Below are 25,606 nucleotides of genomic sequence, written 5' to 3'. Positions count from 1 at the left end.
AATGGGAAGCGGGGGACAGAAAGCCATTCCTGGGAGGGCGGACACGAGCGGGGTGCGGGCAAGGGGCGGGGCGCAGGCAGGGGGCGGGGTCGGGGCGGGCCCGCGGGCAGGGGGCGGGGAAGAGAGCGGGGAAGAGGGCGGGGCTCGATGCCCGCCTCGATGCCCGCCTCTGGGCGGCCCTGAGGGCAGTGGGTCTCGGTCTCCGTCGTGGGACGGGCGCGGTCGCCACAGCGGCCCTGCCCCTTTTTCTCTTCTGTTTTTTTTTTTTCCTTTCCCTTCACCCTCAGACTGCAGCGCTATTTCACCATAGGCAGGGGCTCTGCATGGGGGTGAGAACCTTGATCGGTTTTGCATGGGGACCACGCAGCTTTACTTACGTGAGAAATAAAAGTTTAGGGCACAGAAAGTCCTCCCTGCTGCATGCTTTTCCCTGTTGCCCTACGACAACACCGGACAGTGAAGCGGCTTGCTGCCTGTGGTGCTGTGCAAGGCTGGCTGCCCTTCGGCACTGCAAGTGCTCGCGTGTCTTACTAGAGGTAAAGCTAGAACCAATAATAGAAAAATGAGATTGAAATGGCACTCTGAAAGTCAAGAAATCACGTTGCTTCTCTCTGCCCTTTTAGCTGAGGGTGTCCATAGGTTGTGTTCCCCTTAGGAAACGGTTGATACGTCGTATTAGTGGGATGAAGCTTGGCTTCAAAACACTCAATTCCTTTTGCATTAATGAACTCTGCAATTACTACTCTGCCTGTGGATACTTAATTGAAATTTCTCCCAGTGCCCTTCATCTAGTTCCATCTAGTGGTTTTTACGGTGTAGTCCAGACAGCGTTACATGAAAACTGAATTTTACTTGCTACAGTACTTCAAAGTATTTCTAGTTAGAGGATGAAGCAGCACACTCTTCGTGTTTTCTTTTGCAAACCTCAACCTAGAGTTACAAAACTGCGTGTATCAGTGTACATGTAATAAATGAAAATTGAGCTGAACATCCCCAGCAAAGCTGGCAGTGGTTGGTTTCCAGGGGCAAAACAATCTTTCCACTCAGAAATAAAAATTATAAACAGAATTTTTCTGGAAATCAGTATACCAGGAACAAATATACAAACTTCAATGATAATAAAATCAAAGATATGTGATTGTGAAGCCCTGCAGGGAGAGATGAACATCAGTTCCCTCCCTGGGCACCAGGTTGTCAGACAAATTTGCTGAGGATATAAATATACAGTTCTAGTAAGCATTGCTGTCGCACAAAGAACATCCAGCCTAGTTAATGACATCTTTGATTCTTCAAGAATTTTCTCTAGGCAGGTCTATTACAGTTGTAATAGAATGCTTTGTGATCCCTTATAAACTTACCACCTAAAGGACATTTGTCTTCACTTTCAAACAGTTATTGGATTTTGGAGTGGAGCATGAGAGGCTTGATATACAACTGTGCTTGCTTATAAAATTTGGAATTGGGTATATATTTGGAAATCAGATAATGAATGTCTTGAATTTTGTAAGAGAAATATAATTTAAGTCTTAAACTGCTTGTTTAATTTTTGCAGGGTTTTTAATGTTTACTACCTGAGTGTTTGCAGTAAGGTCTGTACAGCTTTCCCTGCTGTGCAGATCTGCATGCAGTGAGGCATTGGGTTAGCCCTGGGGAGCAGGGAATCCAAATTTATTCTCAGTCCAGTGCGAGTGAGAGAGTGCTTCTGTGCAGCAGGGTTAATGTTCAATAAATCTGCTCTACACGCTTTGATGTAGTGATGAGGACAAACTGACTTGAGTTCCCTCACACTTCCTTTGCATAACAGAACGTGTAACAGAACAGCTGGCTGCCACACAGCCTCCAATGGTGTCACTGCATCTGTTCCCTCCTCCTTGGTAAAGACACAGTGAACAGCCCAGGGAGATGACTCAGCTGGAAACTCATCATTTTGTGGGGCCGAGACAACTTTCCTCTCAATCTCACCCTTGAAATTACATAGATCATGGCTACACAAGCACTGCTGCAAGCTGCATCTTGGAGGAGGGTGCCAAGAGCTTAAGCGTTCCACAGCTCAGATCAGTCCAGGCTGTCAAAAATGATGTTTTAAATTCTGGCAAAATGTCTCAAAGCAAATATTAAAAGGAGGCCTTAGCATCATGATTCTGTATCTGTGTCTGTGTGACATAAGCCAATTTTGGCTCATCAGAGCTGATTGATGTTCTAAAGATACAACCTGAATGTAGTTCTAGAGGTACCAACTGCTAAAAATACAGATAAATTGGTTCTTCTGAAGTGTTTTGCTCCCTTTAATAGGGGAGCCAGCAATTTGCTGGCTAATCCTTAATTAAGTAGACACTATTTTCAAGGCAGTAACTAATGACTAAGTACAGACAGGCTACTCCTCTTACAGATGTACTAAAAATTCAATATCGTGTCCCATACATGGAAATTCCGCATCACAGTTCACCTTGCACTGAGGAGACCATCTGTGGCAGAACCAACACTTAAATGCTGATTAAAGCCCATATTACATTTTTAAAGTAACACTGAAATGTGTTAGTGCTGTAGCTGTGTGTAGCTTTGGGTTATTCTTTAATTGTAATATTCTTGGCAGAAACACAGGACTGTCAACGGGCAGCCCATGTAAAATAAAACAATTTTTATGGGAACAGGAGTGGGAGCTTTAAAATGGCTATAATTGTGTAACTAACTTTTATACCCCAGTCACTCTGACTTTAGCAGTGTTTTGACATAGGTTTCTTAATTTTTGTGGATTTTGGGGGGGCGATTAACTAACTTCTGATATTGAAACTGTTGCAAATGTGCACATGAAATGTGTACATCTCATTCACAAAACAAACGAAAAAAAGAAGTATGTCCTAGAAATTGTACTTACTTTCTCAGTATGACTCCATATGGACAGAACCTTTGAGGGAGTCAGCCTTTCAGTACTTTGTGCCTTTTCTTCTACCTAGTCTTATGGACGAGGTATTTTTTCTACCTAGTCTTACAGACTAGGATTCACTATTCATCCATTTTATTTGCAAGATAATACTCAGTACTTATGTAAATAGATAGTATTCCCATATGCTCTTGTAGAATTACATATGTATTACTTAGGGGTGAAAGAATCTGATTTTGAAATGCCAAGAAAAGATTGAAAAGGAAACAACCCTTTTCCCCTAAATCCAGTTATGGTAATGTGGAGACTTTTTATGTCTAATGATATTGTGGGGAGTAGATGTAATAAATAATATCAGATTGGTTAGATAAAAATATATGTTGAACCATATATCACTCCAATACATCATGCCATGACGATTTGAATGTACAGAATTATCGATGCATAAAGTACACAGAATAATTAAATTGTGTCTTGAAATATTGCCAGTCTTTAAAAAGAACTACAGAATATAGCAAAATATGTGCAGAATATAGCAAAAACATCAGTTCTGTGACAGGATATATTCACACTAGAAAGACAATCCAGTTAGAGGAGGAGTTACACAAGCAAAAAGTAGCTGCATGCAAAGGAAAAAAATTGTGATTTAGGAAACTGGGTTTTAAGGGTTAGCCAAAGATTTTGCACTGGGAAATTTGGTCTCTGACAGAGACAAACTGTAAAGTCTGGAAACATGTAGATCTGTTTCCCAAAAGAATTACAAAGCTAGAATAAAATATGCTGTAAGCAATGGTATTGTTGGTGGATATTTCTTTTGTTTAGAATTCCCTATAGTAAGATCCAGGAAGATAAACGTAAGTTCATAAGTGTGTAGGCTTATCTACTTATTTCAGTCTCACCCTGCAGCTTCATGAAGGAAAGAGAAGAAAATAGCAGTGCAACATGCTCATATTTGTACATGGCTCTCTTCCAGGCAATGTGTTACATTGAGACAAAGAGAGTAAAATAAGGTCTCTGAAGTCCACTTCGCCATAAATTGTATTTCTGTACTATTGTATTTCCATTTATTTCAATGATCCTATCCTGATGTGCAACTGGTACAATAAAAGAAGGAGTCTATTTGAAAACTAGTGCTTGTAGCCTTGCGGCTTGTAACATGAGGACCATAGTAAAACAAAGCCAGGTCTGATGGGGTTAACCTGGTCCGTCATTAAGTGGTTAACAATGATGACAGAGGTTGTATTGCAATGCCCATGGGATTTATAGTTTGGCTTTATTTTTCTGATTAGAGCAGGCAACAGAGAGAGTCTTTAAATACATTTTCTCATCTTATAAGCAACTTAATTAATGACGCATGAGTGGAAGGATTTCCAGCCATATGTTGCTAAGGGGCTCTGTGCAGTTGAAGGGGAGCTATGCCTTCAAGGGTTAGTTAAAATTGAAGCCTCTGTGACTGACAGAATTATTTTAGTTCATATGTTGCAACTTCTGTTCTATATTTTAACGCACAAATTCTTTCTTGGAACAGAAGTCCCTTAGTTTAAACAATGGAAAATCTATTGTGTTTTCAATTACCAGCTTCCACAGAACAAAATTTTAGTTCAGGGAAGATAAAATTCATCAAAATAAGTGTCACTCAAATATTTTGTAACATGGGGTAGGAAGACTTGTCTCCTGTACTTCCTGATAGGAAGGCAGTCCCTGCCAGCAGTGCTGCTGAGAATGGACATGGCTGTCCTGATTTGCCTCTGCAAGCCCAGTCATAAAATCAGTGGATTTGAGATTAGAAGGCCTATGGCATTAAGACAGCCTATCCTAATGTTAAAAAGGCATGCAACTTGAAGAATAGAAAATTGGTATAGTAGAAAAAATACAGCTCTCCCAGTGTGCTTGAGTATGTGTAGGCCACTTAGATACAACCACATATACTACAGCATGAATGGATCTGTGCAGGTAAAGGGTCGGTCTAACTCTCCACACTGTACATTTTTCACTTCAAACTCACTCTAGCCTGGTTTAATGGATTGGACACACAGTTCCATCTTAGAGAAATCCAGGCTGTGCACTCAAGATCACTTTGGGATATAAAGTAAGGCAGGAGGGGATGTTTGAGCACTTCAAAAGTGCATTGTAAATCCCAAATAGAACTCTTGATATAGATGCACCCCAATTTATTGATACTAAATCACTGTAACAATAAAAAACTCTGCACTATCAAGATGCTTTACCCATATATCACAAATAACTTTACAAGCATGGTTAAAGGTGATTATAATTTTCTCAGAGAAATGATTACCTGCTCATTCCCTTGACTTCCTTAGGAACATCCATCTCACTACAAAGCAGTCAGCTCTTACCCAGAATTTCTAAGTCACTGACAGAGCAACAGCTACTATGGATCTGGCCCATAACGCTCTTTGTTTTTTTACTTCACAGTGCTACAAACCTTAGCTTTCTTTCATTTTAGCATTCTTTCTCTTGTGTTTACCCATTTTTAACATTCAGGACAAGAAAATAAATAAATCAAAAATGTGCCTGTTTGATCGTGTTATGACCAGGTGGCTTTGCTTGCTTGCTGTGGGTGCAAGTAGTTGTCAGAGGGAGCTCTCAGTCATGACTCAAAGAGCAAGTCACCAAGAACAAAACTCTCCTTACAGCCAATTCTTGCACCAACTCTGCTAAGTCCTCTCCTGCCCCGTCCAGGAATTCCAGATAGGAATCTGTGTTCATGCCTGGGAACATGAGCTTATGCTGGAAAGTTCAGCTGTTGCTGCTTCTTCCCCCACACAATTTGATTTGTTTATTCTACATTTTGAAAAATGAGGAACTCCTGATGAACACGCTTTCACAGATAGGGCAAGCCATAAAACCTCTTTCCGGGATACCAGTAGCAGTGACTTGACAGCAATGACTCTGTTTCTTCCGTCTTCTTCCCACACAGACTAAACACTTTCCTCTTCTTTTGTGATGCTATAATCTGTTAGCAGTGTAACACTGACTTCTGAGCCATGCATGCTGCCTGTGACTGACAGGGCTCTGGTAGGAGAACAGCTCTGGCGAGCACTGAAAGGCTTTGCACAGAATGCTGCCTTGTAGCATGAGACTTGCTTTTTAAAATGTTGCCGGAAAGTTTTACTCAGCCAATAAAGAGCAAAAGGATTGACGCAGGAATTGCTGAAGGCCAAGGCGCGGGAAAAAATAGTTGCTATCAGATGATAGGTGGAAGCATTGACAGAAGTGTGGTATGTGAAAGAGCGGTAGAGATAGAGGATGTGGTTGGGTAGCCAGCAGAAGGCGAACAGAGCCACAAGCACCAGCACCGTCTTTGCAACTCTCTTGCGGGATTCAATCTACAAGAAAAAAATTCATAGCTGGCATAAAGAGCAATTAGTAAAATGTTTGTGTTGTTGGTGCTGATTTGCAAAGTAGTGTAAAAGTCTAAATGCTTGAGTAACCAAAAAAGCAAAAAGTAAAAATAAAATGAACAAACAAATAAAACCCCAAACCAGAAGACCTAAATTGTAAAATAAATCTATTTCACAATTTTTTAACAAAGCATTCCGAGTGAAGAGCAAATTTCTTTTCCATCGTAAATCATATGACACTCTCAGCTAGACTAGGACTTAAAAATACAGTAATTAATGTGTCAGTTCACATGGATGAGGTCCCAGTGTTTAAAATTCAATGTTTTAACTCTTGAGTTTACAGGGTCATGATAAAGCACAACAGACCCATTTCTCTTTAGGAAAGAGTGGGCACTCACAAATGATGAGTCATGAGCAGGTGCCTAAGTGCACATATGAGTTTGGATTTAAGTTTGGTATGGGCTAAGTTTGTGGAGTTTTTTACTCCATTATCAGGTAAAGCTTTGTACTTAAGAATTGGTATTTAATCAGCAGATTGGAAAATTGTAGAGTTTAGTGCTTGATCAGAGCTTACCTGCTTATGGGCATGAGAGTGTTCTTCTGCTGGCATGTTGGATGTACTTTTATATAAAGTTCTGGCAATAAGAACGTAGTAGACAGAAATGACAGCTAAGGGCACAATATAGAACACTAAGAAGCAAACCAGGGAGTGAGCTTCCTGCAGGATCTTCTCAGATACAGGATAGGGGGCACATGCCTCAAAAGTTACATTTTTCTCAGGATTGCTGAAAGAATACAAATCTGAAAAAACAGCCTCTGGGACAGCAAATATCATGGAGACAATCCAAACACAGCCTGCTTTACAGCAGGTCTTCAGGAGCGCATCTGAAGTCTGCAGTTCCAAGGGTTTAACGATGGCTCTGTACCTAAAATGACCAACATCACTGTCAGAATAAACACAGAAATAATGTGAGCACATACTGCCAAATTCTTAAGACTAAAGCCATTACTGTTCTTGCTAAACAAAGGGTGCTGGGATTCTCTTGGAAATGAAAGCAGACACTAGCTCTGGAATCAAAATGTTAAAATGCTTTTCAGGCATGTGTTTTAATGGATTGACAGGCAGGAGTTGCCATTAAAACTTTCCTATGTAAAGATGACTTCTAAAGTTTGGATTGGGATCACTAAGGGCAATCATCACTCTTAATTTTATGACTCTTCCTTGAAAGATAAGTGAGGGAATTAGTATGTAACTTTGATGAAGGTATGAAACAGGTTAACTATTTCCAAAATAGATGAAACCAAGCATGTGCACCCCTCCTTTCTTCTGTCTTCCCAAGACCCCTGCTGAGTGCAGTGATCTGACTCAAAATAATGCTCCAGTATTCATTCCTATTTATAAAGCAGGAGAGGGCACTGCTGTTGATTCATGCCTGTGACTCTGCAGTACTGAGTCAGGCATACAAGAAGAATCTGGATTAATCTATAGGTGTGTGATGATCTGTGTGGAAGCAGGACATGGAAAAAGGCCAACTTCCATGAAGGCAGATGAAGCACGGGAAACAATATACCCTGCTACTAAGGACCAGGGAGTCTTGATAATGCAGAAAGAAGCGACCCCTCCAGGGAAGCACAAAGCTGGCATTAAAAGGCGGTGAAAAAGGACCCAGAGGGTAAGAAAGCTTAGTTGTACTATTTTGCACAAGCTGAGGATCTGGCCTTTTCCTCCTCTAGGCAAACTTAAATAGAAAGCTGGAAGCTGGCTTGATATTTATCAAATAATACCATTTTTATTGACTTTGAGCTCTTCTAGCATATTGGAACACAACAGTCTGGCATTAAGCCTGTGACTGATCTGAGCTTGCTCTGTAAGTTTACAATGTAGTTACTCTGTGAGAATGTAGTGCAGAGTATTTATATAACAGCTACCATGAAATTTAAATACAGAAGCAAGTGTCTAAACCATAGAATCAGAGGAGAGTTGGGGTTGGAAGGGATCTTTAAAGGTCATCTAGTCATGGTGAATTCTTAATTGACATTCCTACAGGAGCAAGATCTTGGAGCTACAATAGGTAGTTCAGTGTAAACATTAGCTTATCTTCAGCAGTAGTTAAAAAATCCTAAAATAAACCCAAACTAAAAGAGCAACAAAAAAGCAAAACGTTAGGTAGTATTAGGAAAAAAATGGAGAGCAAAAGAGACAATTGTGCAATTACCTGTACCCCTGATTAATGCAATTTTTGATTATCATGTGCTGCTCTGCACATCTCAGCTAAAAGAAACACAACCTAAGGATGGATTACAATATGAATAGCCTGGAGACATGATTAGGGATCACTGTCTCTTCCCACACAAGAGCCAGCACCATCAAATGAAGCCGTGTGCAGTGCAGAAATAAAAGGAGTTATTTTGTACAGGCAGTGAAAGTCATTGCTAAGCAAGTTCAAGAAAAACTGAACAAATATCCAAAAGAGAAATCCTTTGAGGTTATTAAATAGACAGAAACAACATCTGTTGAGTGTCATATGAAGGCATAGGGTTAAAAATGTAGTTGGATAGAGGTTTTTATTCTTCCTATGTGTCTTTTCTTGTCCTTATACTACCACTGCTGGAGGCTGGTATTGGTCTACATGGATCCTTGATTTGACCCTATGTGGTCATTCCTGTGCTGGCTGATTATTTTGGAGTACAGTAACAGTACCACTGGTAAAATTCTGGACATATGAACAGTTTGCTGTTACATACAATGCACAATTGCTGGCAGACAAGATGATATTTTTCTCTCTTAATACTAAATTTCTCTTTTTTCCCTACTCCTAAATGCTCCTGCTGATTGAACTGAAATCTCCTTAGTTTTGTTCATTCAAGAAAGAAGTACACAGAAAACACATTCAGCACATCCTGACAGCAGTCAGAACACTGATCCCTCTTAGCAAGGCTGTCCTTGCAACCTGAGTTTAATTTCATGACCCCTGGGCTAAAATATTTCTGTAAAAGATAGAAAAACTACAAGAGGAAAAAAAAAATATATATGCATTTCTCAAGGTGAAAATTACATTAGCCATCAAATCATGAGAGTAATTCCTTTGTCCCCTAGTTCTGTTCTGTGTTTTCTTTTGGCTTTTTATCCCATGTCAGTCTTTTATGTTCTAGGATTTTAAAGCTCCCTGAGTACATAGGTTAAGGAATTTTCACTCATAATAATCTTCCTTGACTACTTCACTATACCACTAGATAGCACCAATATACTGTCTTTTTCTCAACTTAAAAGCCATTTCCTTTTTCTGTGCAATTGAGAAAAACCCTTGTAATGTACCTCAAACTAATAAAAGGTCAGAAGAGTGAAAGAGTTTTCCTCACTTCACTCCCTTAAAAAAAAGTGCTACAATTTTACTAACACGCATTTTTAAATTACATGGGAGACTGGTAGTTTGAGATTTTTAGTCTATTACAATGTGCCATTTAAGACTGTGCAAGATGATAATATCTGCTATTTTCTTAATTTCAAACCTGCAGCATCTCCTGGCAAATCAGTAGCACAGACCCACCTGTCAGCACTGAGAACAGTCAGGGTAAACACTGATACTCCAACTGATGTTAACTGGATAAAAGACAGCAGCTTGCACCCAATTCTTCCGAAGAGCCAGGTATCCACAATGTAACGTGTTGCATCTATAGGCACACAGGTTAACAAAAGCAGCAGGTCTCCGAATGCCAGGCTGGTGATGAAGATGTTGGGAACCGTCTGCATTGATTTAATCTTGAAAAAAACTTTGATGAGTATTGCATTTCCAAGGAGACCCACTGAAATGATCACACCATATGTAACATAAATTGTGCACAATATTTCTAATCCTGGAAAGGAGTCTTCAATCCATTTTTCATTTGTGGTTTCATTATCAGAGCTTGATTTCAGTTCTGTACCATCCACAGATGTACACAAAGTCTGATTAGCTGATTGCAAGTATAATTGAGACATTTCTTTAACTGTTTCTTCTCCCCAGGCTGGACTTCAATTGATTAAAAAAAATGTTTAATATTTAGCTTGCAGCATGTCAGCAGGGTCAATGGAAACCTTGCTTTGTGTCTGAAACTCAGATTCCTGTTGCACGTTAACTACTTTCACCCCCTCCTGGATCTCAAAACATGCCTAGGAGAAATGCACGTAGATCTTGTTCTGAACTGGAGAGGAGGAGAATATTTTTATTGGCTTTTCAGCTAGTGGAACAGAGAGGGAGGAGGAAAAGAGAAACGGAGTTCTTTAAATACATTAGCTGAAATGAGGTGGGATTTTTACTGGAGATGTCTGTCAAGTAACAATCATATTGTATCAGAACTGTAATATTAGGGTTTGTATATTACATAGCAAACCTTTATTGCTGTTTTTCAAAATTTTCTAAAATGAGAATATTATGAAAACCTGAAATAAGGGTAAGCAGATAATATACTAAATTAACACAAAACTCTTCAGTACACATTAATGGCGGATAAAATATATCAGAATATAGTTAGTATTTTCTGACAAAGCTATAGAAATGGACTACGTTTTTGTTGCAGTGTGGCAGGATGGTAGAAATGCTGCAGCCTTCTTTGAAACATCTCCTTCAGAAGCTGCTCAGAGTAAGGCCACAAGAACAGCCATTTCAAGTTCATGCACATGCACATGCCACAGATAGCTCAGCGGAGGAAAGATGGGAAGGGTCTTTGCATGATGTATTCCAGCAAGGGTTTATTGCATCCACCACACCAAAGGGACCAGAGACAAAAGACAAAACCATGTGGTCTGCAGGACTTGAGTATGGGATCAGTGACCAATGACCAGAGGGCACAGGGGTGGGCAAAGGGCAGCAACCTGTAGGGGGGTTGAGGAATGAACAGATGGGGTCGGCAGTGTCAACTGGCCAACAGGGGAGGCAGTCTGATGTAGACTGGCAGTAGTGCTGCAGAGCATCATGGGTTAATTCTTCTCTACCAGCCTAGGTGGGGAAAACTCTATGATATAGTCTTCCCCTAGGGGGAAGAGTCAGAGGATTCCACGTGCTCTGGTTAGCCTTTCTATCACAGAAATGCAGTGACCTTCCAAAAGGCAATATAAAACCAAAATTTATGGCCACAGGCCTCGTAACACTTAGGTTTTTTCTCTTGAAACATTCCCACTGTTTCAACTTATGCCAAAGTATGAATAAGTTTATAGGTAGTTGCTGGATAGATGCCTGTTATCTTGCAATAACCCATGTATGTATTGGCTTTGAATGGTACAACTTATGAGTCAAATCTTCTGAGTGAAGATTCCTGATTTCCTGATGCTTTCTCAATGAGGCATGTTAGTAGTAATATGGGTTTTCTTATCTTTAGATAAGTCAACAGTCAAATCTCAAATAATCTCATTATGTGCTCTAATCGTCTTACTTTGATGAACTCTTGATTAACCTTTCTGTAAACTAAGATACAAGAAATGTGGTGCACTGAGCTAAATCTCCTAAAATTAAGAAAGCCAAGATCTAATTTCTAAATAGTGGGAGTGGAAAAGGGATCAAAGGACTGAAGCCTTATGCCTTGAAAATTAAGATCAGTTGCTGGAGTATTTTTCCTTTGGATTGTTCTTGGGCTGTGACATAAGGCACCCTGCTCAAATCACAAAAGCAACCTTATAGCTGAGTCCCTTTAGCTGCACATATGCCGACACACAAAATCAAGCTTGTTTCATTTACTCAAAAAAAAATTCTCTAAGTACTATGCGTGAAAAGCCTTATTTTTCCTCCCCCAGTCCCAATCCTTTCAAATATAACCATGCCATACATATCAGGTGGTGAAAGACCAGGTGGTACAATTTCTATCAAATGGAAGATCTCTGCTGTGGCGTGGTGGGAGAAGGAGTCACTGATGGAAAGAGTATTCATAGGTTAAAAATTCCAATTATGCTTTTTGAAAGTGCTTTCAGCAGAGCAGCTCTTGTCATCATCAACCAGAATATGTCCTTTCGTGCAGGCGCAGTACGTAGGCTGCTCACAGATTAAGGTACCTTTGAGAATCCTGATTATGTTGTCCACCCACACTGGCATAGTACCATGCATTACAAATAATACAGAGTTCAGTAACTGTAGCAGATTGTGACAGCTTAATGTCAGATACTTACATAAAATGTTTCATTTTCCTGTATGAGAGATTCAGGGTGTCACCAAACATTGAGAACCACTCAACCTGACTTGTGTACTCAAAGGTGGCATCTGAATGACACATCAAGTGTTTAGCTGAAACTGGAATTGAGCTGAAAGAAGCTCACTGCTTGCCTTGAATTGCCCTAGATGTTGGCTGATGCACCAAAGCTCGGCCAACAGCAGAGATCCCAACCGACTCTTACAGTCCCTGAAATTTGGGCTGGCAACGTGGACTCTGAGGTTCAGTAGTTCTGTCACTTGAGCATTTTGTATGCTGGGATGAAAGACCTGAACTGATATCCCTCTGTGCAACTCATAATCCACAGGACTGAATTCTTGAGCTGTGAGTTGCTCCCAGCAGTTGGTTTGGGGTTTGGGAGATGATTAAGGTATAGAAGGGAAAGCAGACAGACATCCCAATCCACATTAAAGTCTCTTGAGGACATCAATATGTGTCAAAGATGCAAGAAGCTCCAGAAACTGGCAAAAGCTTAAAATTCTCTTTATTCCCAGTACTTCATATGCTGTTCATCCCAAAGAGTTCATGTATTCAGACCTGAATGCCCATTCTGATGCTTCACGCTTTAGAACCCCCCCACTATCTGGAAACACAGACTCATTTTTCCCTTCTCTCTCTCTCTCCACAGTACACATGTCTAACCCTGCTCAAAGCAGCATGAAATTCTACTTGATTTTCTCTTTCCACTGAGAGCCTGCTTTTTTCCCCTTTTTCTGCCTCCCTGGGGGAATGTGGCAGCAGGAAGTTTCATCATTTCTTACAGTTCTTTCCTCAGTCCTTATATTACTGGAGGTTTTAGGTAGTTGCCCAGCTTCTCTCTTTATGGAGCCTAAAATACTGTTTTAGTGGATCAATAGGAGGTGAAAACCACTATTTTCAAAAAATACACAAAATAACAATGTCTAGACCCAATGAAAATCTGAAGGACAGATAGCAAACTACATCTGCAATTTGTTTACGATAGCAGAATTTCAGCTATTTCTGATAGCTTTCTGTTGTTCAAATCTAGTTCTAAAGTAAGAGAATGGCATAGTTATTCCAAACTGTAAAGTACTCTAAGGCATTATTTTAGAGTTTTGCCATATGGCGTGAAAAGCAATTTGAGTAATTCTGGCTAGTTTTTCAGGTTCCAGCTTCACAGAAAATAAATGCTCCTTTTGAACACCATGCTGCAAAAAAAAAAAAAAAAAAAACAAAAACAAAAAGAAAAAAAAACCTTAATAAAATACTCAAGAGTATATAATTTAGCTGTATTTTTATTGTTTTTAATGTAAATTTTCTGTTTTAATGCAGTGTGACTACTGATTTAAATCATTGCCATATGCTGCATAGTCATCACCCACTCAGAAAAAATCTTTCAAAATTATTTGCCCTGCACCAAGCCAAAATATGATGAAAACAGCCAAGATCTTAACTCACTCATTAAAGAAAATTATTTTCCAAAATAGTAATTTTTTGTTGTTGCTTGTTTTTGGTATTTCAAGGTGCATTGGTCATGCTGCATTGGTGGTTATTTATAAAAATATGTAAGAATGCTTTGTAGCTAAAGTGCTAGAAGCACAAAACTGATACATGCTGAACTGCAGCTATATTAGCCAGCCTGGTCAAGATAATTCTATTAAAGTATTTTGATTTTTAATCTCAAATAATTTGCCATAATCACATTTCTTTCATTGTCCCAGTAATAACTGTCTGCTAAATTTAGAAAGAATCATACATCTTGAGTGTACCAATACTGCAGATTCACACAAGCAGGAGGAAGCTTAAGAGAGCTGTACTCACCTTTAGCTGTCATTCTATGTAAGATTTATCTATCCCAGGTTACCAAAGCAGTGTACATATGCTGAACTAGAAGACAGATTTAGCTACTTTAAAAGTCTCCAGGAACCCATGAGTGAGCTGTCTACATCTTGGATCTGCACACTCTGACTTAGCTCAGATAAACAGTGGTGGAGTTTTGTGTCAGTCTCAATAATAAGGTGGAAGCGGGGAGCTTTTTGTTCTATTTACCACAACTGCAGCTGTGATTTAACTGTCATTTTGTATTTCTTTTGTCTAATCTAACCTATTGTTAACTACCCACTAAGATCTGACTTCAAATAATTCAAATAAATATACCTTCCGAAATCCAGCTTTCGACATTTGGCTTTTAGAGGCAGTTTTCTCTGTATTACAGAGAAATAAGAGGTACTAGATAATGACATCTCCCATATTTATACTAAACTTCACTTTCTGATGGAGCATAGATAAAACTTTCAAGAAGGTGTAATGTCATTAGTTGTCACTGGCAGTTAATAAATTTAACACAGTATTTGCAACGTATATCAAGGTTGATTAAGTTACACTGCAAAGTACCAGCTACATCTGTAAAACAACTGCCTCAAAGCAAGTGACATTTAAAGGACTTTACACCATTAAGTTATTATAAGTGTTTTCTTTGTTATTGCTGATTTTGGCAACATTGCAGATATCTAAGCTTGTATAGATAAAAATCTCCCATCTCTTCTCCAAAGCTAGCAATGACTTTGTTTAGTGCCACAGGACTTTCTGGGAGATGATTCATGGAGTACTCACCAGTAGGACTCCAAAATGGGTAAGATGGTTACAGAAACAGATTGTATAATTCATATCTGTATATTCCATTTCACATCCCGATGTATTCCAACCACCCAATCCATCTGTGTAATAAAGAAAAAGGATTTTTAAGCAGAGTTAGTCATCCTCCATCATTTATAGCTCTGCAGCATGCAGGGTGTGTGAAGATGAGCTCAAGTTAGTACAGATTGGAGGGTCATTTAGCAGCACACAAGTGAGATTTCACACTGAAACACAGCTTCTGTAGTTGCCTCGGAATCTCAAAATTGGGATGAAAGCTTTTAGTGGCATGAAGAAATATTTAAAGTCATTTACATATCTGTACACACAGAAAGAAGATAAAGAACCTAGTGCTGGGTGAGATTGTGCTGGAGGATGTGGAAACAGAAGATGAGAAATACAAAGGGCAGAGGGTTTGTTTAGGCAGAGTGTAGCACTGAAACAGCCGGATCTTCCCTGGTAAGACTGAATGTTATGACCCTATTTATGCGGTCTGTGTCACATATTCAGAAGCTAAGATCCCGATCAAAAAGAAGCAAATAATTTCTACTCCTAGTAATTGCAGAGGAAACCTCTCCCACATGCTCTGAGTTAACCCAATTCACAGTTATCTCTATGTGGTGACTGTCTGACCCATTTTGAACACCTGACCTCAGCAAAGCCTCTACTGTAATCTGTGAAGTCATGGTAAGAGTTCATCTGACATTTCATTGCATTTCTACCCTTTTCTTTGGCAAAGTCTTCTTATTAATGTAGATGCAGCACTGCACAATGCCATACCCATGTCTCTGGGAATAACACTGAGTACTGAGGTGTTGAAATCAACACAAAGCAACAGCACAAACTCAAGTTTCAAGGTGCAATGTCAAGACACCAAAGCCATGGTTTGATGCTGGGGACAGAGCCAGCTCGACAAGTAACACTGTTTTTCCCAAAGTCCCAAAAGACGCAGTGCACTGCTGCATTGCCCTGGAAACAGAAGAAAGGAGGCTGTGTCATTTCTTCAGGACATATGCAGTCTGATACTTGCAGATGGAGTATCTCACCTTGAATTGTGGTGTATAACCAAGGCACTTAGATTTGATTACCCTGGCACTGCTTGGCAGCAAAGCCCACTTTGTGTGTCTGTGATTATTTGTGTGCGGTGCTGCAGGGAGTCTGTGGGTGAGTGGAAACACCATGAGGTATGGGGCAGCCGAACACTTGGGCTTGGAAAGCCAGCCAGGATATTGGCCATCTCACCCATGGCACTAAACTAGCAGAGACCTAATTTTTGCCTTCCCCTTTACTATGGGAAATCCTGCAAGTCAGTGATTTTTCCAGTTTTACATATATCTTTCAATACCTTGTGGTTTTTTAAGGACAGCAGCAAATCGGACAAATTGTTCACCTTAGACCAATTCCTGTGTGTAATCTCATTGGGTTCATGTGGTGCCTGAGATGTCACACCAAATTACTGGTGAAATTCAAAAGTTATTACTAAGACCTGCAATAACAACCTGATATTTTATACATTTGAAAAAAAAAAAAACAAAAACAAAACCAAAATACAAACCCTACAAGAAAAAACCCTTACTTTATAATTTCAGCAATTTCCCCTCTCTGAAACCAGGCAGGGAAGACAAATGAGAGCTGAACAGATGTAAATGGATATTCAATGCAATGATTTATCTTGGGGACATTCTAGTTTGTTACTCATAATGCTGCAGCAAACTTTTCCAAGGCAGAGATTCATTTACTTTTATTATTATTATACCATTAATAATTTTTTTAAATGCACAGAGTTTACAGGAAGCCAGCTTAACAGATAAGCTGTTAAGATGTGTGATTTGTAGGCTGTCAAATATAATTAGGCACAGAGCCAAAGATGTAGGTTGGGATGATAACTGATTAAATATTTAATTAAGATAATTTTAAAAGGTCAAGGAAAAAATCTGAAAGGTGCCAGATGGCCTGGTAGAGTAAAAATGACAGAAGAGAGGAGATATCTGGGCAAAATTTCTGGGTATATATTTCATGAATGGAAAGAGCATTTTGCCACAAAAGCAGCAATTACGAGTCCTCATTAACTCAAACTTTATCTAAGTTCATCTTATTGAATAGTTTTCTTCTGCCTCGGGTTTGTAATATACTCACGTGGAGGCTGGACCTTAAACATTGGCAGCACAAAAATGCTAAAGAGGAATTCAATCAAGAAGTTTGATGCCCATGCCCATTTAAAAATAGACTTTAACTTAAAGTCTATTTAGACTTTAAGACTATTTAGACTTTAAACTAAAGTTAAAGTCTAAACTTAATTTTAAAATAGACTTAAACAAAACAAAGCAATTTGATTATGAAAACATCTTTGCAAGGTTTTGGGTTTTTTTGAAGTTCCTCTCTTTTGGTGACTCGACCTAATTTCCAAATTCTGATCATGGATAAATAATTTCAGTCCAATCCAAACCCCACTATTTTCTGGCAAATAAACTATTCTTTGAAATAAAATTGCCTAGATCAGAACAAGGATCAAGAAGACGATAAGAATGTCCCCTGTCGCTAAGTATGGATTTAGAGTGGAGACACAAACTTTAGTGACCTGCAGGAATTATTAAATACTGAGATCTGTGTGGTCAGTCAATGTTTGGGTCCATGTATCATGGAGAGGTCAGGCAGCAAGGTGTTTTAAGTCTATTTGTCCTGTTCCCAGTTTATTGAAAGGGTAAGTGAAGTCAGCTTTGTCTCACCCCATCCCCGATGAAATGAACACATCCTACCCTGTTCTGGTCTATGTGGTGGAGAGTGACAGTCACAGGCTCGTTAAGGTTCTGAATTGATGCATTTTCAATGCTGGCACTCACAACGTAAGTGTTCAACCTCTCCAGCGTTAAATTGTCATCCTGCAGGGGGAAAGCACACACATGCAAAATGAATCCAAGCTCTGCCCTGCTCTCATTTTTTTTTTTTAATCTGTATTCCTTGGATATGGTGATCAGCTGAAGTCCATGGGATGACCAATGTAATTTAGCTACTTGCTACGTCACTAAAAAACATAGTTAGCTGCAGCTCAGGGACAGTGTCGACATCAGCTGAAGCGGAACTGAGTTTCAGATGCACCAGTTGGATTGAGAAAGCATGTCATCTTTTCAGTACATTTAAACACTTGGTTGTACACCACTAAGCTCATTAGACAGGAGACATAACTGTGAATGCTCCTTCATTGTGCAAAGCATTGTTCAGCACACTATACGAGCTACCATTTTGAAGAAATGTCTCCCTTTCTAAATTATACCCACCTGTCCTTAAGAAAAGTACTAGAATAGTAATAAATACTGCACATCATGCTGCTACATTATTTTAATAGAGACACAAGTCTTGAAATTATTCTTGTGATGTTTGGCATCATCCAAACTACGCATCATCCTTACTATAAGAGAAGGTTAGGGCATGTTCTTTTCCTGCAGAACAGGACTAGAATAACATCAGCAACAGAAAATGACATAAAGTCTAAAGTCTACAGGCACCTCTCAGAGCATCCTTGCCTCAGAGAAGGTTTTCTGCCTGACTACATTTTGTCTGCACATCCCTCTATCAGTCTGATGCTAATGTGCCCGGAACAGATGATGATGTTGGGATTTCTTTTGTAGGCACTGAGAACAGCTGAGCCCATTCCTGCTGTGTTAGGGTTTGCTGGGAGTCATAGTTACCAGAAAAAATGAAGTAGTGCCAAAAAACTTGAACTGGATCTTTGAACGTTTGTCTGGGTCAGAGTACTTGATGCCTAGGAAGTTCTTCAGGGATTTTGGCAAAAACACAGAGGCCAAAGCCTTTCTGAAAGGGTTTTCTTGTACACTGATCTGCAGGAGAGAGATTATATTCTCAGAGGTGCCATCCTCAGATCAAATTCAAAATGAGACAAAAGAGTGGGAGAATTGTCTAGTTTAGTCAGTGGTCCCTGAGGTGATACTTTGCTCTCACCTTGAGATCCACACTTCTGTTGTAGGAGGCAATGCCAAAGGCCAGTCCTCTAAACAGGCTGGGATCTGGACACAGCACCAGGAGGGCCAAGGACGTGGTTATCACTGACATATTTCTCTCTGTGTAGGTAACCTTATAGCCCATCTCCTCAGTCATCTTCAGGATACTTCAACAAGAGCAACAGAAAGAAAAAAAAATACAACTCTTGAAATGTTCTGCTGGTTTCATAATGCACACCCAAGAGACTAAAAGCCTTTGCTCTGATTTATGATCACAAGAAGCAAGCACCAGAGCAGAATGGGTCCATTTTGGGGTAGACGGCACTTTGTCTACACAGGCTCAAGTGATGGCAAGCTGTTGAGTTGGCACGATTCAGTGGCCTCTAGCAGGCGGAAGATACCCTCCCTGCAGGGACCACAGAAGGAGGTTCTGAGAACACCTGAGTCAAAATCCACATCCAGTCAAAAATTTCCCTTCATCTGGAAGACAGTAACTTGTAAAATCTGCTAATTGGATTTTTTTCAATCACCTAATTGTACCAGGAGATGAAATATCAGAACAGAACAATTTAGTCTGGTAGGAACCTCTGGAAGTCCATCCTCCAGCTCTTCACCACCTCAGGCAGGATACGCTCTGAAGGCAAAGTTATTGCTCAGGGACTTGTCCAGCAAAGCTCCAAATGGGCAAACTTTGTGTCCTTGCATTTGTCTTTGTTGAGGTCAGCTGCACTGCTCTAGACAGTGCTCTGCTCAGACATTCAAAACCAGGTAGCAGATTTCCCTTTAAGACCTCAAAGGAGAGAGGTGTTTTTAAAGCTAAGAACCTCGATTTTAGCATGTGTGAGAATCACATAATGGAGGCAGCATCCTAAATATAGATTTTGAAGACTAATATTGAATAGCTGTGTTTAAAAAGTCTTTATCAGCAAGGGTAGAGGGTGGAATAGAGTTGTGTCTCCAGGCTGACCTGCCCACAGCCCTCACTGCTGAGCCACAAAGATCCTTGCAAGAGGAGATAGCAGCTGAACAGTCAGTGGGCTGCCTCCAGGCTGGGATGCCCATAGGGAACAACACTGGAATGGGGACTTCTGCAGAACTGGCTCTGCCAAAGGCACCTTTGACAACACAATAACCAATTTCTGCTGGCAAAAGCCTCAAATATGTTTAAGGTTGAAGTACAGAATTTGCTAGCTCTGGTGATGATATTTCAATAGACTGAATGAATGACACCATAGTACCATTTCAGCCTAAGAAGTGTCTTCTGGGCGAGTGATCTTACTCACCTATTGGTTATTTTTCCAAAGTTCTCATCTTCTATTTCTTGCAGCAGAATATAGTCTAGTATAGACAATACACTCTCTGCAAGTGTCACGCTCAGGTCTGCAAACGCTACAATATCAGAAATTTTACTTGCAATGATTTCTAGCTCTTCTGCATGCAGTGTTGCATCAGGCAAGAGGTATAAAATATGCTGTACAACATCTTGAGCATTCTCTGGAAAAAAAAAGGAAGTGCACATGATTTATATGGCAAAGCTATCTGTGTGGCCATGGAGCTACATGTCTCTCTCGAATGCTCCTGACCTATTGCAAGCTTATGTCCTAAGAATAAATCAAAAAGCCCTCGACATGTCAATGAGATGGCAAGAATTTCTAAGTAAAATCTGCATATCCCACATTGTATTTTAAAGGAAGAAAATAATGTACTTTTCAAAATAATACTATCACCTGCCTTTGGATTTATAAAGACTATCTGCAAATAATATTTAGTTCTAACTTTGGTTGTTTACAAGAATTTATGAGCTACAAATTACAGACAATCTGTCCCTAATGCTGCTTACCTGGTACAGCAGCAAATGCAAATTCTGAATGGCATTTTGTATTTGTCATTCATCATCTCATCATCCTTCTATAATGTTTTTATAGAAGCAGATTTTACACCCTGGGAGTCAGGCAGTCTATGTGCAACCACAGATATCTTTCCATGACCTATTATTTGATGCACTGCTGAGGATAAGGATAAGCTCTGGTATTGCATTTGTTCACCAACTACTCACACTGTTTGGCAGAGTTTAAATAAAGGTGGTAGAGTTAATCTCATAGCTTACGTGAATTACAGCACCAACTTTTCAACCCCAGACACTGATTTGTGCTTCTTTCCATGACATATGGTGAACTGCTTTGATATGCTAACAGAGCGTATAGACAGGCAAAACCTGCCATATTATTCACTGGTTACATACCCAGCCATAGATCTAAGTGTAGACTTTGAGAATAGATGATTCAATAGAGAATTTGGAAGCTCCTGTAAAATTCATCAACAATAAAAACCTTTAAGATGCACAGGATGCACAAAAACAACCTTATCGCTTCTTCAGATGTGCAACCTGAGCATTATCTAACTACAGCTATTTTTACTGTGATTGACTGTGTCTCTGAAGTGTCTGGTTGCCATACCTTCTGTTAGCTTGATATCTTGGAGGTCTAGAATATTATTTGGAAGTTTTTCCAGTAATTTGCATTTAGCCACATTCGGTTTCTTCCAAAAAGCTTGCTCAAGTTCAATACTAATTTCACTGAAAAATGAAAACAATGTGCATTGTTACAAGAAAAAAATATATACTCACAATGTTCCTCATATTTCTCACCCAGGTAGCTAAGAATGCAAGTTATGAACCCAACTTATAATGGACTTTCAAGTCAGAGCTGACTTAGCACTCCCCAGCAGAGTGGGGGCAGAGCCCAAATGCCAGAGCCATGTGAAACACACTTTGAGGTTTTGGAGAAAAGACCATTAAGAGAAGGCACAAAATGCTAAGGGGCAAGGTTTCCCCTTCCTGCCCAAGCAGAAAGTCAGGTCCCTGCAGTGACAGCAGTTCTGCCTGCAGGTCATGGGAATTGTGCCACACCCTTTTTCTGCAGCCCATGCAGGACCAGCCCTGGATTTCTTTGCATCTTCCTTGGCATGGCACTGTCGTGTGCTGTGGCAGACCGTCATCTGATTTGACATTACAAAACCTGCTGATCCCTCCTGTTTTCCATGGAAGAATCAATACAAGATGTTTCATCACTCACCAGCTCCTCTGAGCAGACTGCAGAAGGTTTTTCCTGCAGCTGACCTCTGTCTTGGAGGCTGGACTTGTTACAGGCCAGGAATAATTCCCCTTGTACCTCATGAGGAAAAAGCTTTCTTGACAACCCACTAGTGCTGAGGAGGAAATACATAAAAGCACTTTACAAAGACTCAATAGCAAAAAACAAGACAACCCCCTCCCCCCTCACAACCCCAGGTAGGCCAGCTGTCCTGTGGACCTGGTCTCCTGATGGAAATTAGTTCTAATTTGCAGACCGGGTAAGAACATTTTACATGTTTACTGTCTGTAAGAAAACATGTTGTTTAAATATTTAATCTCTTTTACAATTTTTTCTCTTTTGTTTGGAGTCAGTTCTCAGGTAGAGAATTTCCTGTTTAAATCACAAAATGTATTCAATGACAGAACACCCTCCAGGCTTCTCTAATCTATCAGAAAGTGCTTTACATCGCCCCTTATTAACCCATCAATGTCTTTCCTCCAGGTTTGTTTTATCATCTGCATCTGATATCTTATTGCTATAAAAAGGGTTTTGGATCTCAGGTATAGTCTGTTTGCTCTTATCTCTGGCTTACTCCTATTTTTTAAGGAAGAACAGAGACCATAACCAACTTATATGCATAACATATTAACCGTAACTTATTTGCTGTTTGAGAATAAGGTCCAATATGCAGAGGAAATTCTGGCAGGTAGATTTGGTTTGGTTGTTTGGTTTCAGACTCCCTGGGGTACTTGCCACCAGCAGGAGCTCCTGGATTTGTAGCTGCATCAGTTTTACTCTGCTTTTGTTGCAAAGGTGTTCAGACCTGCCTGGGCTCTGGGACTCATGTTTGAACTGGTCTCCATTAGTCTGGAACCCAAGTTTTTGCTATTACTGTCAACTGCATGATGCTCTACAGATTGTACATACCATGAGGTCAGTCTGGTTACTTGTAAGAATGTTTTCCAGCCTAAGCTCTCCACAGAATATAAATTTGACAAAAAACACTTATAGACAGAATTGTAAAGTATGTGATTTCCAATGAGGTTTCAGTGAAGTTTTACCTATCGACTTCACAGCCACATCTTCAGGTTTCACATACATGGAAAATGGTCCCTCTTTGTGTTATTCAACAACTCTTTGATCTTGGGACTCAGGACTTCTTGTATTTCCAGTGATGTGGCCTTTACAGTGGCCTTACAGACATAGCTACAAAGAGAATACACAAACAAGGCTGCCATGTTGATAACATTTCACAAATATAAGTGCTACAAAATTAAGGAGTAATCCAGATAATTACACCGAATTGGATAATGTATGTATTTTTCTCACCGTGAGTGCAGCATTGAGGAAATGCTTTCTAAAGTTGAAAATATTGGGAATAGAGGTACGAAAATCTCTATAGTTTCACAGTATATGCCTCTAAAGGTTTCCTAATAACATTATCTCAGCAAAGGAACATCCCTGTCGCAAGTAAGGGTTTTCCAGCATTTAAAGTTCGGAGAGGGCCAGTCATAAAATAGTGAGGTGCTTGTGACCCCTGTGACTCCACCGCTCTCTGGAAAACCAGGATTTAACCAACCACTTTCAGTACTCTGGCAGATTCCACTTCTCCTCAGAACAGCTTTTGGTCTAAGTAATTACACTTCTCCACTCTGGAAGGTTTGGAAAGACTATATGTCTCTTTGACAGGCACATCAGAAAAATGCAAGAACCCATGGATGGACCTGTAATTTAACTGAGGGCTAATGAGTGAGACTTCCTTAGGGGTGGGATCTTTCAAGCTTTTTCAATTCACACAGTTGTCCACCACTCGTCATGGTCTTTCTAAACCATTCACAGCCCCTTGGAGGTGATGGGAATTCACCTCCTCCTCCTCCTGGCCTGGGGTCAGAAGGCAATTAGGATTTCCTACAGAAGAGGTGCAGTATCCCTCTTGGGCACTGTCCACTCATTGGTTCTGGCCCTAGCGAAGAACCCTGCTTAGGGCCAGCTCTTACAAGGAAGCATAAACCTCACAGCTTGCCATGGAAGCACTGTGAAACTCCCAAGATCAGGGGTATGAGAAGGAAACCTTGGATGCCCAAACACATTTCCCCCAAGTCAAGCATTCCTGTGGTTCTGACCTCCATGTGCGCTTTTCTGGTCACTCTGAAACTCAAAGAGCCATGGACAGATATAATTCCTTCTCCCCCTAGAATTGAAATCAGTACAAACCCTGGGTCTTACCTTTGTGATATCTGCTTTACCTTCCCCTTCAGTTCGCATGGAAGGACACAGAAAGTTAGAAACTGGTTAGCATCAATGGGCACAAATGGTTTTTTAAGGAAAGCAATTAGCAGAAACTCAGTGTGCTCTTTAAAACAGAGCCTGTTGCTTTAAATGTTACTGGGACCTGACACCTGGGAGGAGCCTTTGTTTCACAGTACTGTTCATCAGGATAATTAAATAATTTCAACAAAACACAATAGCATCAACATTTAGACCCTTCAACTACTATATTCTCTATGCAGAGGTAAGAAAAATATAGCTGTTTATAAGAGGTATCAGAAAATAACTAATTCCATACGTGAGTCATCTTATAGGCACCGTGGTGTGGATAATTATCCCTGGAAACAAAAGAGAATAGAACAATTATTTCACGGCAGCATGTAACTGTAACATGCCCGATTCTGCTACCACCTAAGAAAAAAACCTTGTGACCAAAATAAGCCAGACTTTACAGCTCGGAAGTCATCTTGAATTCAGCATAAGTATATTTACAGAAGTCACCAGGACAAAGTGCTATAATTGATATGCATGCCAACAAAAAATGTTTCTTTCAAAATGGGAAGAACCTTCCCGTAATGTTCTATGGATCAGATTCATCCCATGTGAACAGTGTAGCGTGTTACTGTATTGTCATATATAAAACAAGCAGTACCCGTGGAAGTTAGAGAAGAAAGTAGGAAGCCAAAATAGACATAAAATGACAAAATTCTGCATCTGCACACGTGACATGTTTACAAATTACTAAAATATCCCTTTCCACTGGGGTATTGGATGTGAATACAGGTGGATTAGGCTAAAAGGAACAAAACCGGGGAATCTGGTGCAAGGAACCATTGTTTCTAGCAGCGTTTTCAAACTATAACATCCTTTCATTAGATGCTGTCACACAAGAGCCAGTGTGATCCTAGCCAGTCCCCGGGATCTGTGAGCTTTGTTCCCCTCTATGACCCCCAAACAGACCGGTCAGCTGGGAAATGGGTATCTGGAACTTGACTACTCAAAGCACATAGGGTTAAGGTGACACTACACACAGCCAGAACCTTACCTGACTTTAAAGCCTGCCACAACAAATCCTTCTCCAGCAAATACGATATTAAACTGGAATGAAAACCGTAACATTTTTATTAACATGATATATCAATACTTTTTCTAGACCTGCTTGTAAATTTAGAATTGTCATAAAAATCCTAAATCCTACTGAAAGTGGCTAAGAATTTTTGCAAAATTTTTATGCTTTTCCCTTCCTTCAGAATTTTAATTTGTCCTGTTATACATTGAATAACATGACTC

General features: G+C 40.0%; 1 protein-coding gene and 2 long non-coding RNA genes across 11 annotated transcripts in view; 2 read left to right on the top strand and 1 right to left on the bottom strand.

Annotated features, from left to right (window-relative positions):
• The first annotated feature begins 67 nt into the window (after positions 1-67).
• Positions 68-3,760, top strand: LOC140684140 (uncharacterized). The gene is made up of 2 exons (XR_012055894.1): positions 68-536; positions 1,805-3,760. It is a non-coding gene; the product is annotated as an uncharacterized lncRNA (long non-coding RNA).
• The window catches only part of BRS3 (bombesin receptor subtype 3), a 33,466-nt gene continuing 11,100 nt past the window's right edge, over positions 3,241-25,606 (bottom strand). For 5 of the 9 annotated variants that reach the window (XM_072928991.1, XM_030272342.4, XM_072928989.1 and 2 more), the window contains 10 exons: positions 24,275-25,414; positions 23,110-23,254; positions 22,049-22,181; positions 21,431-21,549; positions 20,258-20,468; positions 18,976-19,141; positions 18,705-18,854; positions 17,775-17,897; positions 14,998-15,101; positions 10,124-13,592 (listed from right to left, as the gene is read on the bottom strand). In XM_072928991.1, coding sequence (XP_072785092.1) covers positions 15,048-15,101; positions 17,775-17,897; positions 18,705-18,854; positions 18,976-19,141; positions 20,258-20,468; positions 21,431-21,549; positions 22,049-22,181; positions 23,110-23,149 — 996 coding nt within the window. In that variant the 5' untranslated portion in view covers positions 23,150-23,254; positions 24,275-25,414 and the 3' untranslated portion in view covers positions 10,124-13,592; positions 14,998-15,047. Of the gene's footprint in view, positions 6,232-6,820; positions 7,173-9,794; positions 13,593-14,205; positions 14,367-14,997; positions 15,102-17,774; positions 17,898-18,704; positions 18,855-18,975; positions 19,142-20,257; positions 20,469-21,430; positions 21,550-22,048; positions 22,182-23,109; positions 23,255-24,274; positions 25,415-25,606 lie in introns of those variants that run through there. The other 4 variants (XM_041716113.2, XM_041716117.2, XM_072928993.1 and 1 more) reach the window with 4 other exon arrangements.
• On the top strand, positions 7,179-19,150 carry LOC140684139 (uncharacterized). Its single transcript, XR_012055893.1, has 2 exons — positions 7,179-7,919; positions 19,103-19,150. It is a non-coding gene; the product is annotated as an uncharacterized lncRNA (long non-coding RNA).

This window comes from Taeniopygia guttata, chromosome 4A (genome assembly GCF_048771995.1).
Source record: "Taeniopygia guttata chromosome 4A, bTaeGut7.mat, whole genome shotgun sequence".
NCBI classification, from domain to species: Eukaryota; Metazoa; Chordata; class Aves; order Passeriformes; family Estrildidae; genus Taeniopygia; species Taeniopygia guttata.
Note: the sequence above shows the minus strand (reverse complement) of the source record. Positions and strands in the feature narration are given on the sequence as shown.